Below are 17814 nucleotides of genomic sequence, written 5' to 3'. Positions count from 1 at the left end.
GTAGTTCTTCCTAGCTGTAGTTGTTCCTAGCTGTAACTGGTCTTAGCTTTAGTTGTTTCTAGCTGTAGGTGTTCCTAGCTGTAACTGGTCTTAGTTGTAGTTGTTGCTAGCTGCAGTTGTTCCTAGCTGTAACTGGTCTTAGCTGTAGTTGTTCCTAGCTTTAGTTGTTCCTAGCTGTAGTTGTTTCTAGCTGTAACTGGTCTTAGCTGTAGTTGTTTCTAGCTGTAGTTGTTCCTAGCTGTAACTGGTCTTAAATGTAGTTGTTTTCTAGCTGTAGTTCTTCCTAGCTGTAGTTGTTCCTAGCTGTAACTGGTCTTAAATGTAGTTGTTTCTAGCTGTAGTTCTTCCTAGCTGTAGTTGTTCCTAGCTGTAACTGGTCTTAGCTGTAGTTGATTCTAGGTGTAGTTGTTCCTAGCTGTAACTGTTCTTAGCTGTAGCTGATTCTAGCTGTAGTTGTTTTTAGCTGTAGTTGTTCCTAGCTGTAACTGGTCTTAGCTGTAGTTGTTCCTAGCTTTAGTTGTTCCTAGCTGTAGTTGTTTCTAGCTGTAACTGGTCTTAGCTGTAGTTGTTTCTAGCTGTAGTTGTTCCTAGCTGTAACTGGTCTTAGCTGTAGTTGTTCCTAGCTGCAGTTGTTCCTAGCTGTAACTGGTCTTAGCTGTAGTTGTTCCTAGCTTTAGTTATTCCTAGCTGTAGTTGTTTCTAGCTGTAACTGGTCTTAGCTGTAGTTGTTTCTAGCTGTAGTTGTTCCTAGCTGTAACTGGTCTTAAATGTAGCTGTTTCTAGCTGTAGTTCTTCCTAGCTGTAGTTGTTCCTAGCTGTAACTGGTCTTAGCTGTAGTTGATTCTAGGTGTAGTTGTGCCTAGCTGTAACTGGTCCTAGCTGTAGTTGATTCTAGCTGTAGTTGTTCCTAGCTGTAACTGGTCTTAGCTGTAGTTGATTCTAGCTGTAGTTGTTTCTAGCTGTAGTTGTTCCTAGCTGTAACTGGTCTTAGCTGTAGTTGTTCCTCGCTGTAACTGGTCTTAGCTGTAGTTGTTCCTAGCTGTAGTTGTTTCTAGCTGTAACTGGTCTTAGCTGTAGTTGTTTCTAGCTGTAGTTGTTCCTAGCGGTAACTGGTCTTAAATGTAGTGATTTCTAGCTGTAGTTCTTCCTAGCTGTAGTTGTTCCTAGCTGTAACTCGTCTTAGCTGTAGTTGTTTCTAGCTGTAGTTGTTTCTAGCTGTAGTTGTTCCTAGCTGTAACTGGTCTTAGCTGTAGTTGTTCCTAGCTGCAGTTGTTCGTAGCTGTAACTGGTCTTAGCTGTAGTTGTTCCTAGCTTTAGTTGTTCCTAGCTGTAGTTTTTTCTAGCTGTAACTGGTCTTAGCTGTAGTTTTTTCTAGCTGTAACTGGTCTTAGCTGTAGTTGTTTCTAGCTGTAACTGGTCTTAGCTGTAGTTGTTTCTAGCTGTAGTTGTTCCTAGCTGTATTTGTTCATAGCTGTAGTTGTTTCTAGCTGTAGTTGTTCCTAGCTGTAACTGGTCTTAGCTGTAGTTGTTTCTAGCTGTAGATGTTCCAAGCTGTAACTGGTCTTAGCTGTAGTTGTTTCTAGCTGTAACTGGTCTTACCTGTATTTGTTCCTAGCTGTAGTTGTTCCTAGCTGTAACTGGTCTTAGCTGTAGTTGTTACTTGCTGTAACTGGTCCTAGCTGTAGTTGTTCCTAGCTGTAACTGGTCTTACCTGTAGTTGTTCCTAGCTGTAACTGGTCTTAGCTGTAGTTGTTTCTAGCTGTAACTGGTCTTAGCTGTAGTTGTTTCTAGCTGTGGTTGTTCCTAGCTGTAGTTGTTCCTAGCTGTAGGTGTATCTAGCTGTAGTTCTTCCTAGCTGTAACTGGTCTTAGCTGTAGTTATTTCTAGCTGTAGTTTTTCCTAGCTGTAACTGGTCTTAGCTGTAGTTGTTCCTAGCTTTAGTTGTTCCTAGCTGTAGTTGTTTCTCGCTGTAGTTGTTCCTAGCTGTAGTTGTTCCTAGCTGTAACTGGTCTTAGCTGTAGTTGTTTCTAGCTGTAGTTTTTCCAAGCTGTAACTGGTCTTTGCTTTACTTGTTTCTAGCTGTAGTTATTCCCAGCTGTAACTGGTCTTAGCTGTAGTTGTTCCTAGCTGTAACTGGTCTTTGCTGTAGTTGTTCCTAGCTGTAATTGGTCTTAGCTGTAGTTGTTTCTAGCTGTAGTTGTTCCTAGCTGTAGCTGTTCCCAGCTGTAGTTGTTCCTAGCTGTAGCTGGTCTTAGCTGTAGTTATTCCTAGCTGTAACTGGTCTTAGCTGTAGTTGTTTCTAGCTGTAGTTGTTCCTAGCTGTAACTGGTCTTCGCTGTAGTTGTTCCCAGTTTTAATTGGTCTTAGCTGTTGTTGTTTCTAGCTGTAGTTGTTCCTAGCTGTAGTTGTTTCTAGCTGTGGTTGTACCTAGCTGTAGTTGTTCCTAGCTGTAGTTGTTTCTAGCTGTAGTTGTTCCTAGCTGTAACTGGTCTTAGCTGTAGTTGTTTCTAGCTGTAGTTTTTCCTAGCTGTAACTGGTCTTAGCTGTAGTTGTTCCTAGCTGTAGTTGTTCCTAGCTGTAGTTGTTCCTAGCTGTAGTTGTTTCTAGCTGTAGTTGTTCCTAGCTGTAGTTGTTCCTAGCTGTAACTGGTCTTAGCTGTAGTTGTTTCTAGCTGTAGTTTTTCCTAGCTGTAACTGGTCTTAGCTGTAGTTGTTTCTAGCTGTAGTTATTCCCAGCTGTAACTGGTCTTAGCTGTAGTTGTTTCTAGCTGTAGTTGTTCCTAGCTGTAACTGGTCTTGGCTGTAGTTGTTCCTAGCTGTAGTTGGTCTTAGCTGTAGTTGTTTCTAGCTGTAGTTGTTCCTAGCTGTAGCTGTTCCCAGCTGTAGTTGTTCCTAGCTGTAGCTGGTCTTAGCTGTAGTTATTCCTATTTGTAACTGGTCTTAGCTGTAGTTGTTTCTAGTTGTAGTTGTTCCTAGCTGTAACTGTTCTTGGCTGTAGTTGTTCCCAGTTGTAATTGGTCTTTTCTGTTGTTGTTTCTAGCTGTAGTTGTTCCTAGCTGTAGCTGTTCCTAGCTGTAGTTGTTCCTAGCTGTAACTGGTCTTAGCTGTAGCTGTTCCTAGCTGTAGTTGTTCCTAGCTGTAACTGGTCTTAGCTGTAGTTGTTTCTAGCTGTAGTTATTCCTAGCTGTAACTGGTCTTAGCTGTAGTTGTTCCTAGCTGTAGCTCTTCCTAGCTGTAGTTGTTCCTAGCTGTAACTGGTCTTAGCTGTAGTTGTTTCTAGCTGTAGTTGTTCCTAGCTGTAGCTGTTCCTAGCTGTAGTTGTTCCTAGCTGTAACTGGTCTTAGCTGTAGTTGTTTCTAGCTGTAGTTGTTCCTAGATGTAACTGGTCTTGGCTTTAGTTGTTCCTAGCTGTAATTGGTCTTAGCTGTAGTTGTTTCTAGCTGTAGTAGTTCCTAGCTGTAGCTGTTCCTAGCTGTAGTTGTTCCTAGCTGTAGTTGTTCCTAGCTGTAACTGGTCTTAGCTGTAGTTGTTTCAAGCTGTAGTTGTTCCTAGCTGTAACTGGTCTGAGCTGTAGTTGTTCCTAGCTGCAGTTGTTCCTAGCTGTAACTGGTCTTAGCTGTAGTTGTTCTTAGCTTTAGTTGTTCCTAGCTATAGTTGTTTCTAGCTGTAACTGGTCTTAGCTGTAGTTGTTTCTAGCTGTAGTTGTGCCTAGCTGTAATTGGTCTTAAATGTAGTTGTTTCTAGCTGTAGTTCTTCCTAGCTATAACTGGTCTTAGCTGTAGTTGTTTCTAGCTGTAGTTGTTCCTAGCTGTAGTTGTTCCTAGCTGTAACTGGTCTTAGCTTTAGTTGTTTCTAGCTGTAGTTGTTCCTAGCTGTCACTGGTCTTAGCTGTAGTTGTTCCTAGCTGTAATTAGTCTTAGCTGTAGTTGTTTCTAGCTGTAGTTGTTCCTAGCTGTAACTGGTCTTGGCTGTAGTTGTTCCTAGCTGTAATTGGTCTTAGTTGTAGTTGTTTCTAGCTGTAGTTGTTTCTAGCTGTAGTTGTTCCTAGCTGTAGCTGTTCCTAGCTGTAGCTGTTCCTAGCTGTAGTTGTTTTTAGCTGTAGATGTTCCTAGCTGTAGTTGCTCCTAGCTGTAACTGGTCTTAGCTGTAGTTGTTTCTAGCTGTAGTTGTTCCTAGCTGTAGCTGGTCTTAGCTGTAGCTGTTCCTAGCTGTAGTTGTTCCTAGCTGTAAGTGGTCTTACCTGTAGTTGTTTCTAGCTGTAGTTGTTCCTAGCTGTAATTGGTCTTAGCTGTGGTTGTTTCTAGCTGTAGTTGTTCCTAGCTGTAATTGGTCTTAGCTGTAGTTGTTCCTAGCTGTAGTTGTTCCTAGCTGTAGCTGTTCCTAGCTGTAGTTGTTCCTAGCTGTAGTTGTTCCTAGCTGTAACTGGTCTTATCTGTAGTTGTTTCTAGCTGTAGTTGTTCCTAGCTGTAACTGGTCTTGGCTGTAGTTGTTCCTAGCTGTAAATTATCTTAGCTGTAGTTGTTTCTAGCTGTAGTTGTTCCTAGCTGTAGCTGTTCCTAGCTGTAGTTGTTCCTAGCTGTAACTGGTCTTAGCTGTAGTTGTTTCTAGCTGTAGTTGTTTCTAGCTGTAGTTGTTCCTAGCTGTAACTGGTCTTAGCTGTAGTTGTTCCTAGCTGCAGTTGTTCCTAGCTGTAACTGGTCTTAGCTGTAGCTGTTCCTAGCTTTAGTTGTTCCTAGCTGTAGTTGTTTCTAGCTGTAACTGGTCTTAGCTGTAGTTGTTTCTAGCTGTAGTTGTTCCTAGCTGTAACTGGTCTTAAATGTAGTTGTTTCTAGCTGTAGTTCTTCCTAGCTGTAGTTGTTCCTAGCTGTAACTGGTCTTAACTTTAGTTTTTTCTAGCTGTAGTTGTTTCTAGCTGTAGTTGTTCCTAGCTGTAACTGGTCTTAGTTGTAGTTGTTGCTAGCTGCAGTTGTTCCTAGCTGTAACTGGTCTTAGCTGTAGTTGTTCCTAGCTTTAGTTGTTCCTAGCTGTAGTTGTTTCTAGCTGTAACTGGTCTTAGCTGTAGTTGTTTCTAGCTGTAGTTGTTCCTAGCTGTAACTGGTCTTAAATGTAGTTGTTTCTAGCTGTAGTTCTTCCTAGCTGTAGTTGTTCCTAGCTGTAACTGGTCTTAAATGTAGTTGTTTCTAGCTGTAGTTCTTCCTAGCTGTAGTTGTTCCTAGCTGTAACTGGTCTTAGCTGTAGTTGATTCTAGGTGTAGTTGTTCCTAGCTGTAACTGGTCTTAGCTGTAGTTGATTCTAGCTGTAGTTGTTTCTAGCTGTAGTTGTTCCTAGCTGTAACTGGTCTTAGCTGTAGTTGTTCCTAGCTGTAACTGGTCTTAGCTGTAGTTGTTCCTAGCTTTAGTTGTTCCTAGCTGTAGTTGTTTCTAGCTGTAACTGGTCTTAGCTGTAGTTGTTTCTAGCTGTAGTTGTTCCTAGCTTTAACTGGTCTTAAATGTAGTGATTTCTAGCTGTAGTTCTTCCTAGCTGTAGTTGTTCCTAGCTGTAACTGGTCTTAGCTGTAGTTGTTTCTAGCTGTAGTTGTTCCTAGCTGTAACTGGTCTTAGCTGTAGTTGTTCCTAGCTGCAGTTGTTCCTAGCTGTAACTGGTCGTAGCTGTAGTTGTTCCTAGCTGCAGTTGTTCCTAGCTGTAGTTGTTTCTAGCTGTAACTGGTCTTAGCTGTAGTTGTTCCTAGCTGTAACTGGTCTTAAATGTAGTTGTTTCTAGCTGTAGTTCTTCCTAGCTGTAGTTGTTCCTAGCTGTAACTGGTCTTAGCTGTAGTTGATTCTAGGTGTAGTTGTTCCTAGCTGTAACTGGTCTTAGCTGTAGTTGATTCTAGCTGTAGTTGTTCCTAGCTGTAACTGGTCTTAGCTGTAGTTGATTCTAGCTGTAGTTGTTTCTAGCTGTAGTTGTTCCTAGCTGTAACTGGTCTTAGCTGTAGTTGTTCCTAGCTGTAACTGTTCTTAGCTGTAGTTGTTCCTAGCTTTAGTTGTTCCTAGCTGTAGTTGTTTCTAGCTGTAACTGGTCTTAGCTGTAGTTGTTTCTAGCTGTAGTTGTTCCTAGCTGTAACTGGTCTTAAATGTAGTGATTTCTAGCTGTAGTTCTTCCTAGCTGTAGTTGTTCCTAGCTGTAACTGGTCTTAGCTGTAGTTGTTTCTAGCTGTAGTTGTTTCTAGCTGTAGTTGTTCCTAGCTGTAACTGGTCTTAGCTGTAGTTGTTCCTAGCTGCAGTTGTTCCTAGCTGTAACTGGTCTTAGCTGTAGTTGTTCCTAGCTTTAGTTGTTCCTAGCTGTAGTTGTTTCTAGCTGTAACTGGTCTTAGCTGTAGTTGTTTCTAGCTGTAGTTGTTCCTAGCTGTAACTGGTCTTAAATGTAGTTTTTTCTAGCTGTAGTTCTTCCTAGCTGTAGTTGTTCCTAGCTGTAACTGGTCTTAGCTGTAGTTGATTCTAGGTGTAGTTGTTCCTAGCTGTAACTGGTCTTAGCTGTAGTTGATTCTAGCTGTAGTTGTTTCTAGCTGTAACTGGTCTTAGCTGTAGTTGTTTCTAGCTGTAGTTGTTCCTAGCTGTAACTGGTCTTAAATGTAGTGATTTCTAGCTGTAGTTCTTCCTAGCTGTAGTTGTTCCTAGCTGTAACTGGTCTTAGCTGTAGTTGTTTCTAGCTGTAGTTGTTTCTAGCTGTAGTTGTTCCTAGCTGTAACTGGTCTTAGCTGTAGTTGTTCCTAGCTGCAGTTGTTCCTAGCTGTAGTTGTTTCTAGCTGTAACTGGTCTTAGCTGTAGTTGTTTCTAGCTGTAGTTGTTCCTAGCTGTAACTGGTCTTAAATGTAGTTTTTTCTAGCTGTAGTTCTTCCTAGCTGTAGTTGTTCCTAGCTGTAACTGGTCTTAGCTGTAGTTGATTCTAGGTGTAGTTGTTCCTAGCTGTAACTGGTCTTAGCTGTAGTTGATTCTAGCTGTAGTTGTTTCTAGCTGTAACTGGTCTTAGCTGTAGTTGTTTCTAGCTGTAGTTGTTCCTAGCTGTAACTGGTCTTAAATGTAGTGATTTCTAGCTGTAGTTCTTCCTAGCTGTAGTTGTTCCTAGCTGTAACTGGTCTTAGCTGTAGTTGTTTCTAGCTGTAGTTGTTCCTAGCTGCAGTTGTTCCTAGCTGTAACTGGTCTTAGCTGTAGTTGTTCCTAGCTTTAGTTGTTCCTAGCTGTAGTTGTTTCTAGCTGTAACTGGTCTTAGCTGTAGTTGTTTCTAGCTGTAGTTGTTCCTAGCTGTAACTGGTCTTAAATGTAGTTGTTTCTAGCTGTAGTTCTTCCTAGCTGTAGTTGTTCCTAGCTGTAACTGGTCTTAGCTGTAGTTGATTCTAGGTGTAGTTGTTCCTAGCTGTAACTGGTCTTAGCTGTAGTTGATTCTAGCTGTAGTTGTGCCTAGCTGTACCTGTATTTGGCTTTAGCTGTGGTTGGATCTAGATGCAGCTGGCTCTTACCTGCTGATCTTTTGCTGTAATTTGGTAGTTTCTCAACAGCCCTAATTGCCAGGTTTTCACAAATAATCATGGTTATACATGCATCCAGTTCAAAATCAAAAAATCACAGAGAACAAGCCTCGACTAATATATCTGAGAAAATCCAGGGTCCAAGTCCAGATGTTTGAGGTTTCTGTGTGAACTGTTCTGTAGACATTATTAGCTTGTTTAATGGTAAGTGATTTGTCTTTTGTTCCTTCCAGGTTCCAAAGATCTCTGTGACCTTGGTTGTCTACAATCTCCTTAAACTAAAACACTTTGAATTAAACCTCTAATATCTAAATATTCTAACTCAGTTTTGTTTATCATTTACTGATGAAACAGCAGCAATAAACAGACTAAATGGTGTCTAGATCATCAGCAGGATGGCCGTAGATGTGACTCCATCAGTGAATCTGAAAGGAAGGCTCTATATGAGGGGCATAATCTTATTTTGAGTTAACATGAGTAATGTGTTGTATTTATTAAGTCATCGTGCACTTTCTGTTTTCTTTATTAATCAAGTGCATTACATTTTTATTTAGTTATTTTTTCTTTGTCCCTAATCCCACTTAGCTTTGTGTGTGTTTGTGTGCATAGAAGAATTTACCTGCATGTTAGAAGTGGAGCTTGTTTGTTGTCATTTGTGTCTTTTTCTCTGCACCCCCTCTCCCCTCTTGGCCCCCATGTTCCCTCACATGTCGTCCTTCTTTCTTCAAAATGCTGAAATGGGTCATCTGTTCGTGACAGGAACGAAAATGAAAACAGGTACTTTGGTTTCGGCACGGCTTGTGCATGTTGCAGGGACCAGCGAGTTGGTGGGGCTAGGTTGGGGTTTGAGTGGGGGTGGGGGGGTGCTTGCATTGTTGGCTCTTTGGCCCCATTCCAAAGAAGTCACATTGTTCTGTCAGGTGGTCGCTGGTCTGAATGCACGTGCATTTGAGAAATGTGAAAACCAAAAAATAAAAAAGCGTGATGGTGAAGAAGCCAACACCATCATTAACAGACAGAGAGAAAGGATAAGAACTGGTTCTTTTACTGAGTCAGACTCCAGTGCTCACCAGTAACTTTGTAATCCCATATTTGCCAATGAAAGAATCAATCAGCTTCAGGCTGGAAGGAAAAGCGTGAAGCAGAAATTTTGGGATTGTTTCCTATGAATGAAATGTAGGTATTGATTTTTAAAGGATGTGGATAAACAGGCTCAGGCAAAGACAGCAGGACAGCTGTTTACACAGCTGGGTACTCGGTGGTACTGAGCTGTAGTAAACACCTTCAGTCTGACGGTTGTGTACGATAGATAAAGGCAGAATGCTTTTTTTTTTTTTTTTTTTGGCTTTTGCTTAAACATAGGACGGTCCCAGAAGCAGAGACTTATGGGCCATTCCCATCTGTCCCGGGTCGGCCCGGGCCAGGTAGCCCCAGTCGGCCCCAGCCTGCCCCGGTTATTTCCACACATCCTTGCCTTAAGCCCATGTGGGCTGATTCTACCCACCAATCAGAGGCTTGCTCTAATGGAAGGTGTGAATTTGCTGTCAGCAATGGGTGTGTTGGCTCTGGTCGGCCTGAAGCAGACCCCCTCGAGAAGAGGGCTGAGAATGAGTCTTGGTTGGCCCGGAAAAATACCAGGCCACCCAGATATGTAAACAACCTACGCTACCCGGCCCGGGCCGACCCGGTACAGATGGGAATGGCCCATAAGTTCTCTTTTTCATCCAATCTGAGCTGTAAACCTAGCTGCACAACAGAAAGGGTCCTACAAGAAATGCTGCTCTCGCTCCAAGAACTGTGACAAAATTACCCTTTGGTAAACTAATAAGTGCACTAATGGCTTGCCATTCAGGGTTTCAAAGTTTGCATTATATGATATAGCAACTTTCCATGCAAAAGCATGTAGCTCCTGTTCTGTGGACGGAACCGTTCCTCAGCTGATTACAACCAAACCATTGGATGTTCTGCGTTGTTGTGAACAAGCCATCCATGCCGTTTGGTGTAGCTAGCTGTCAGCCTGCTATCCCTTCAGGAGCTGTGATCTGCTGTGACTTGTGGATTTATGGCATGTACTTCACCTAACCCAAATGTTGGTACCATGACTGGCCAGATAGTGCAGAGATAGGGTTGGGAGGGTCCGAATGGTTAAACTGGACTCTATCACTCAGACTCTGACCCAGGGGCGCCTCCAAAATATTTTGAAAGGGGTGGCCAGATGGGGCCAAACAAATTTTTGGGGTGGAACACCAAACTGGTTCTTGTGGTAACTCTGGTTGAATTCAGTCTGTGGTGATGTGCTGCATTGCACCTTTCTTTGTTATTATTAAAATAATTGTAGGTATTCAAAACATTTAACTTAAATTTTACGAACACAAACAAACATTTTAGAAAAGTACATTTCAGCTATTTAAAATGTTATCCCAAATTTTATTAAAACAATTTTTAGGTTAATTCACCTGTTGCTGTTAAAAAAAACTATGGAGATAAAAAACTTTTTTTTAAACGGTGGGCAGCAGAAATGTGTTTTTTTTTGTCTGATTATTTCTTTACACATTAATTGTAATATTTTATTTTGTTTTACAATTATGTCTTGAATAAACAAGATCAATATGTGGTTTGACTGAACATTAATATGATTTGTTAACACTGGCTTTTCCTGGGGGGGGCAGCAATTTTCTAGGGGTGGCCATGGCCCTTGCTCAGACCAGTCCGAAGTGGGACGTCTGCTTCTGAAGAGAGTGGCACCTCTCTTAAAAATCTCCTGATAGTTTGGATAGGACCTTTGACCCTTCCCAGATAAATGGGCAGAAACTGCTTCTCTAAGTTTCACCAACGTCTTTTACCTTGGTGTTGTGTTAACACACATCGGTATGCTCCAGACCAGCAAGCTGTCTAAACTCCTGCTCGTGTAGATGAGACCATGGTGATGATGAGTCAATCGGTGCATCTGACCTGCAGCTCCTGGCTGGTGATGAATGTCTTAAATCAGGTGGAGGCCCCCTGCTCTGGTTGAGGAGCATAAATACCTAGGTGGTCACAGGCAGGTGTGCAGATAGGGTGGGGGACGGGGGGATCCCCCCCCCCCCCCCCAGATTCACATCGACCCCGATCCGTCCCCCCAACTAAGGCCAGAAAGAAAACAAAATTGGAGGTTAAGCGCTTGAAGCTCCTTTTTCCAATTACATTGAATGCAGCATGACGTAAACAAACAGTGACTCCAGAGGCGCCAAAGTGGTTGCTGCTAGGATGCAGGATGAAGCAACGATTACTGCGTATTTAAAAAAGACCAACAGTGTAAGCAGGCGGGACCGATCTGTCTGTTTATGCATGTTGGTTCTAGTTTCAGTACGTTGTTGTCGGTGTTGGGACTTACTCGTTATAAACGCCAAAGCCCCATTGCTGACTTTAACAAGTCTCATCTATAAATATGATCCCTCATGAAGTTACTACTTTACACCAGAAGATAGTGGAGATGTGGAACCTTCAGGCTGAGCAAAGTTTGGGAGTTTTTAGAGCTTGAAAAATCGCCTCCCGTCGAGAGGCTCCCAGTCGGGGAGAGGAGGAGATGCGCGCAGCATGAAGAGCACAAATATTAGATAAAACGTATAATTGCTGGCAGGTCTGGTCTTTGTTGACTGATCACTTTGTCTGGTAATGACCGACTCTGATTATGAAGCAGAATATTGACTCTGATGAAGAAATTCACTCATCCAGCCGGGAAGATTGACGCTGCTGCAGCATCAGACAGCTGGTGCTGCACGAGAGGTGTGTGGAGTTTACAAGCTCCAGACGTTGGGTTTGATGTTGGTTTCACCTTCTCTGGGACGTGTTGGATGTAGAAATGTTGGTAAAACACCGCTAACATGACAAACAATGTGAAAGAAAAGCCGTAAAAGAGGCAGATGCCGATGCGTTAGGTATGGAAGTCAAAGTGTGCCACATAATCATAAAATAGGTAAAATATAAAATTTAAAAAGAGATTTATATAGAAATAAAACTTTCCAAATATAATGAAAATTTCTAAATAACATAAAAATACGAAGGAACATCTGTTGGTCAGGCTGAAAAGTTTGGGAACCACTGCTCTAAGTGATAAGTATAGGGTTGGGCATCGAGCATCGATTGGAACCGGTTCCAACTGTTTGTTTTTCCCGGAATGTTCAAAGTTTTTATTTCGATTCCTAGTTTTGATTCCTAGTGTGCCGACGGAAGAGGAACCCGGGGCTGATCTCCGTGAAAAATAAACGTGACCTGCAAATTGTGATCAACGCTTTTCAGAGCTGATCACACCAGCCGTCTGTGTGCAGCACAAATCCCCCCTCCCCCCACCCAGATATAAACAAACGCGTCTGCCTAACTTTTACTCCGTGATGTAAACTTTAACTCGTGCAGCGTAGAGGAAACTTGTTAAATACGTCAACACGGTGGATTTAATAGAAGCTTTAAAGAACAAACTCTGGACGGTGTGAGGTGAGTTCGTCTCACTGCAGAAATAAAAACACACTCGGAGCGTCAGCAGTCAGACGCAGCCACTCACCAACCCTCGTGTGTGTGTGTGTGTGTGTGTGTGTGTGTGTGTGTGTGTGTGTGTGTGTGTGTGTGTGTTTTTGAGCGTGAGCGTCAGAAGGCTGAACAATAACCTGTAGAATAATTAAAGTCATATGCTAGAGAAGCTTCTCTGTTGTGGACCACACCAGCCTCTTCTGCAATAAATAATAATAATAATTATTATTATTATAATAAATAACATTTTAATTTCCTTTCTGAACTATTTCTGTTGAGTTTAAATGTTTAAAATCTGTTAGATTGTTACTGACAGCAGCTACGTTTAAGTTTCACTTCCTGTTCTGACTGAATGCTGCTGCAGCATGGAGGTGTAGTTCTCGGTCATCCTGGACATGATCATCCTGAGAGTTTTAGCTGGAAACAGCTGGACGTTTCTGGATATGTTGGAGACATTTAGCCTCTCATCCCAGAGGCTTCTTCCAGACTTTGTTGTGGTCAGAAACAAACACACTGGTCGTGCTGCAAGTCTTTTTCTTTTTTTCTCCAAAACATGTTTTTGTCTGAATGAAGGTGATGTTATTGTTCATAGAATTAAAATTCATGTTGAAGTTAAGATTATTTCATCAAGTAGGACCTGTGGTTCGCTGGTTCATGTAAAACATGGAATGTCTTGAAAGAATCAGAATCCGGAATCGATAGGAACCGGAATCGAAACGAGGAATCGGAATCGTTCAAAATCAAACGATGGCCAACCCTGTAAGTGAATGTTGTTTTTAAATATAATTTATGTGCAGTTTTTTAGGGCTTTCATGTTTTCTGTAAAGATCGGTGTGCTGAAAATCATTTCATGTTTTGCATAAAGCATGAGGTTTTGGTTAGTAATCGATTGGAAGAATAACAAACGACTGAATTGGATAGTGTTGATCAGGCAGAGCTTAGTTGCATTATGGCTTCAAATACGTATATAAAAGTGTTAGTCTTTACGTAAACCATTGGATGAAATTACACAAACTCACTGAGCTCTAGTTAAGGCACTTGCAATAGATTATGTATGTGCACGTGCGTGTGTGTGTGTGTGGATGTTTTTGGGGGAGGGTACATTGGAACTTTGCCCCCCCCCCACCCCCCCCCACCCCCCACCCCAGTTTGAAAATCCTATCTGCGCCCCTGGTCATGTATAGCTTAACTATAAAATAGAAAGTCACATTTTTCCATCTTTTTCGTTCAATCAAAACTACAAACAGGAGGTCTGATCAATCCCAGAAAGCTTTCTTTTATTTCGTCACTTTTGGCACACAACTGTGACATATTCATCTGCTCCAGAGTTTGCTGCTGTTGTCACCTAATGCACCTCAGCTGATTGCTGAGCCTCACACTGCTCTAACAGGCTATTGGTTCCATGGTAACGGGGGACTTGTAGGTTTACCCTGTGCAGGTATCAGTGTTAGGACACCCATACTTCTATCCTTTAGCAGTGACAGGTTCCATGTCTCGGGACCTTGGCCACATTTACACCCTACTCCTTTGTCCTGATTTTTGCAGCAGCGACGAGGACAACAAGCCTCTGCAGGGCAGCCAGACGTCTCTGGATGCCAACGCAAAGGAAAGTGATGACAGTCTGGTGGACTACGGGGAAGGTGGTAATGGCCAGTTCAACGAGGACGGCTCTTTCATTGGTCAGTACACGGTAAAGAAGGACAAGGATGAGACGGAGGGAAACGAGAGCTCTGAGGCCACCTCCCCGGTCAACGCCATCTACTCTCTAGCATGAAGAAGGAGCAGAGCATGGTGCAACTCCGACACAACCTCCTAATACTAGCACTGCACACACACGCACACACACACACACACACACACACACACACACACACACACACACACACACACACACACACACACACACACACACAGCTGATTCTCTGAGTAGACAGATGAAGGCAGCAGGGCCTGTCTGGAAACTGAACAGGCTCTCCTCTGGTGGATTCAGACCGCCAGCGGTTACCGGATGCTTCCAGCTGTGACACCACCACTGACTAGAGGTGACCTCTGCACAGAGACGCTTCCTCAGCATCCTGACTGCCCTTCATGCACAGACTCAGAGTGCGCCTTCAGGGCAGGCTTGGAGGCACTAAAAAGGACTTCTTAGAAATGTTATTCTTTTTAATAAAACGTTTTTGTTTTAGTTCATTCTGCTCCAAATGTTTTTTTATGTCCCTGCTGCCTTTGCTAATATGCCCCTCATACCTCTGTGTTGCATTGCACTAAAGTAGACAGTGAGTGTAAACACACACACACACACACACGCTGACATATCAGCCTCTAACCAATAATCCCAACAGGACACGGGCAGATATGTTTATCATATTGATATTGAAGCAGTGAAAGGTTTTCATTCCTCCACAGCAGGTAGATGATCTACTGGGCCCTGATGGATACTGGACCCAGTGCTGGCACACATTCTCGTGCCCCACAGAACTATGCACAACCTCCATCACACTTCTGCTCAATCTGGTTTGTAAAAGTTTGGGATTTTTTGGGGGGGTTACTCGAGTCAGAATCACTTATTTTTGTTCACTTTGCCTTGAATTAGGAGGTGAACATGTGTTAGTGCAGATGTTCAACGCGGCTTCTGTGCAAACAGCCTCTGGTCGGTTACATCACGCTGTAAAATATTCCATTTTTAAAGAAGTAAAATATATATTTTCAAGCATGGAAGTAACATTTGTGCACCTAAAAAAGACAGAAGTCGCATAGCTTAGCAAGAAACACCAAAAGATCGAACCCTTGTCAGCCGGCGAGCTAACCGCGCATTAGCATCGGCTGGAACGCTTCCATCAGTCTTCACTCTTTGATTTGACAAATCACTCCAGTGGCTGATGTTTGACTGATGACTGAAATAAAACTTTAACACACACACTCACACACACACACATGTTGTGTGAACAATCCTGAGGCACGGTCAGACTCAACTTTGAGTCTTTTTTTTCATGTATTTGTTTATTTTTGCAGTCATCCACACACCGACCACGCCCTCATCGTGTGTCGTCACCTGGACGAACGCAGCTGTCCTCCGTCCGTTAGCGCGGAATGAAACGAGATTATTTTTACTAACATTAAACATCCCGCTCTTTTGGTTCTGGTAGAGAGGGCTTTTTGATTCGATTTTTCTGTGCAGACCGGCCCAGCCTGCTCTAGATGCAGGCACCACCCTGATCTTGGATCCATCTCGTTGTCTGGGGTCTTTTACTGTGGTTTCTCGCTACACTATTTAACTCTCATGCATAATCAGCTAATTCACATTGTATTTAAATGTTTGTTTCTTGTTTACTTATTACACGATGTTAACAGTATTAATATATTTGTCTTTAAAATGGTTTTATACACGTTTTGAATGAATAGTTCTGTTGTTGTCCAGCAGGAGTAAAGAGGTCTCCAGAATGGGAAGGTGGTTCTGGTGACGCGTCAGACCCAGGGGCCTGTTGGTTGTTGTGTGTGTGGGCCTTCATGCTGTAAACAGTTGGTTGTTCCTGTTGGTGTGAAAGCTCTGTTCATCTTTATCATGTTTCACTGTTACTGTGTATCGTTCTGTACATGAAGGCTGTGAGAAAAGATCTTTGTACATAAATACAAACAGGATTTCTTCCCCTTTTATCTGGAAACATCAAAGGATGTCGCTGGTCTGAATCCACCCAGTCAGAAGAATCCTACAGCACCCCCCGCTGGTTGTCATTTGTTCCATTATAGTTTGGAAGTCTGTATTGTGAAAGAGATTTGACTCGTTGATGTAAATAGAAGCAAGTGGCCTTGCACTAACGTGTCTGGCACAAACCCCAGAAAGGCCTGAAAACGGGCGTTTGCTGTCGTACGGAACCGTGTCCTCCTTGGATTTGTGACCCCTGTGAGAGTGTTGACCTCCTCACCTCTACAAGAGGATCTCTCCATCACCAGACTCTGCTTTGGGCTCCTGCTGCTGTAGCATCACATCTGATGTCACTAATGGCTCTTTTAGCTGCTCTGATGCGGCAGAGCTCCTCCCTGTAGCCTCGCTGCAGTCTCAGCTGGTCTCTTCATCATCACTAAATCAGCATTTAGCGTTTTCCTTTATTTGTTGCAAAATCAAAAGACAAAAATCTTCATCAGGAGTAATGACTGATGCAAGCTGGAAGCTGCAGTTTGTTTCATCTCACATCCAGTCAGTGTCTGGTTCTGGACCGGTCCTCGTCTACTGGCTCTGTTGTAATCAGTGGACATTGTGCTGAAACAGAACCAACCCATTACGTTTCCCAGTGACTAAGAACCTGACAGAACCGATGTCCGTCCAGAACCAAACAACTCCAGAACCTCGGTGCTCGTGGGCACCAGCTGGGTGATGTCAGAAGTAGACGAGCATGAGACCAGAGACGAGACGTTTCAATTAGACTTTTAAGATGTTTCCCATTTCTTTTAGTTTTCTTAGTTCTTTTAGGTTCTTGTTTGGAAAACTGCACACACACACACACCCCCCGGTCACATGGCCTTACCGCAGTCTTTAACGGGGAAATGTACATTTGCTTCATACTAGAGAAAAACGCATATTTGCTGAATATTAGAGCTTTATTGGGTCGAAACAGCTCACTTTATAGGAAAATAAAGACGAGATGCTGCAGAGTGTAGAGTTAATCTGGCGCACTTAAATCTGGTTCCTAAATGACTGATCACATCATGTTTGTCCTTTTCTTTTAACAATTTGTCACATTTGCATTTTTTTACCATGTGCATTCTAGCAGCTTGATCAAACATGCAAAGTAACGGCTTTTGTGAGGTACATCTGCTCAAGAAGAACTGTATACCCACCATGTATGCGTGTATGAGATGTTGCATCTTCTGCTAGCGACGCCTTCTTTATAGTAAAGCTATCTCCTTTTCTCTACCTCTGAACTCTGGTCTCTGTCTTCCTCTCTGGGAGCCTTTTGCCTGGTGACGATGTTAAACTGATGTCTTTTGGTCATTTCTTTGGTGACTCACATCCTCGAGCAACGGACTGAGACTCCGTGCTGGTAAAGCCTCGATTCCACCGCCCAAACTGGCACGGGATGGGAAGGGTCCCGATTGTAAAACCAGTTCATGAAGCCAAACCGGACCGCACCACTACCGGTATCATGGCCCTCTTCTGTTGTAGGTCCGAATCTTTGTGGAGCTACGGTCAGGGCAGAGCAACAACACAGGCCACTGATTGGGGCAGAAATACGTCGCTACTTGCATCAAGCAAAACAAACCTCAGTTACGTTGTTTGTATTTTCATTTGTTGTGAGAGAAAGCCGGCAAGTAGCAGCAGGGTTTGGTCAGCTTCAGAGCGCCACACGCTCCTCACCATCGTCATGACCACGCTGCTGATGAGCAACACCAAAAACGATCTTGTGAAAATCACGAGGCGCTTCACAAGAACAAACATTTTTAAAATGAATGTATTTTAAAACCTCATAAAAATGAGATGTTATTAAAAATGTGGGGTAAAAAGGGAAGGAGAAAATGAAGAAGAAAGAGGTATCAGTAGATCCAGGAAAGGCAGAATTGGTAGAAAGACCAGAATAACGAGAGGGTGGTGAAGGGATGTAAGTTTTTAAGAAGTTTCCGAGCAGATGGCAGCCAGAGGACTCGAGCGGACGTCGGAACAGTGTTGGGCCAAGCTGAAGAAATGAAAGCTCGGTATAGAAAAGTTGAAGACGGAAACAGTCGAAGTGGAGGTGCTACGACTCGCTGGATGCTAAAAGCCACAGGGCGGCAAACCGAGGCAGGCCTGGACTCAGAGACCGCGAGTCACATGAG

The 17814-nt window shown here is 43.0% G+C and overlaps 1 protein-coding gene across 19 annotated transcripts in view; it reads left to right on the top strand.

Annotated features, from left to right (window-relative positions):
- nfasca (neurofascin homolog (chicken) a) overlaps positions 1–16918 on the top strand; it is a 135478-nt gene extending 118560 nt beyond the window's left edge. For 16 of the 19 annotated variants that reach the window (XM_070549111.1, XM_070549110.1, XM_070549109.1 and 13 more), the window contains one exon: positions 13552–16918. In XM_070549111.1, coding sequence (XP_070405212.1) covers positions 13552–13780 — 229 coding nt within the window. In that variant the 3' untranslated portion in view covers positions 13781–16918. Of the gene's footprint in view, positions 1–7736; positions 8281–13551 lie in introns of all 19 variants that reach the window. The other 3 variants (XR_011520072.1, XR_011520073.1, XR_011520074.1) reach the window with 1 other exon arrangement.
- The last annotated feature ends 896 nt before the right edge of the window (positions 16919–17814 follow it).

Source organism: Nothobranchius furzeri, chromosome 3 (assembly GCF_043380555.1).
Source record: "Nothobranchius furzeri strain GRZ-AD chromosome 3, NfurGRZ-RIMD1, whole genome shotgun sequence".
Taxonomy (NCBI): Eukaryota; Metazoa; Chordata; class Actinopteri; order Cyprinodontiformes; family Nothobranchiidae; genus Nothobranchius; species Nothobranchius furzeri.
This window is presented reverse-complemented; position numbering and strand designations above follow the sequence as displayed.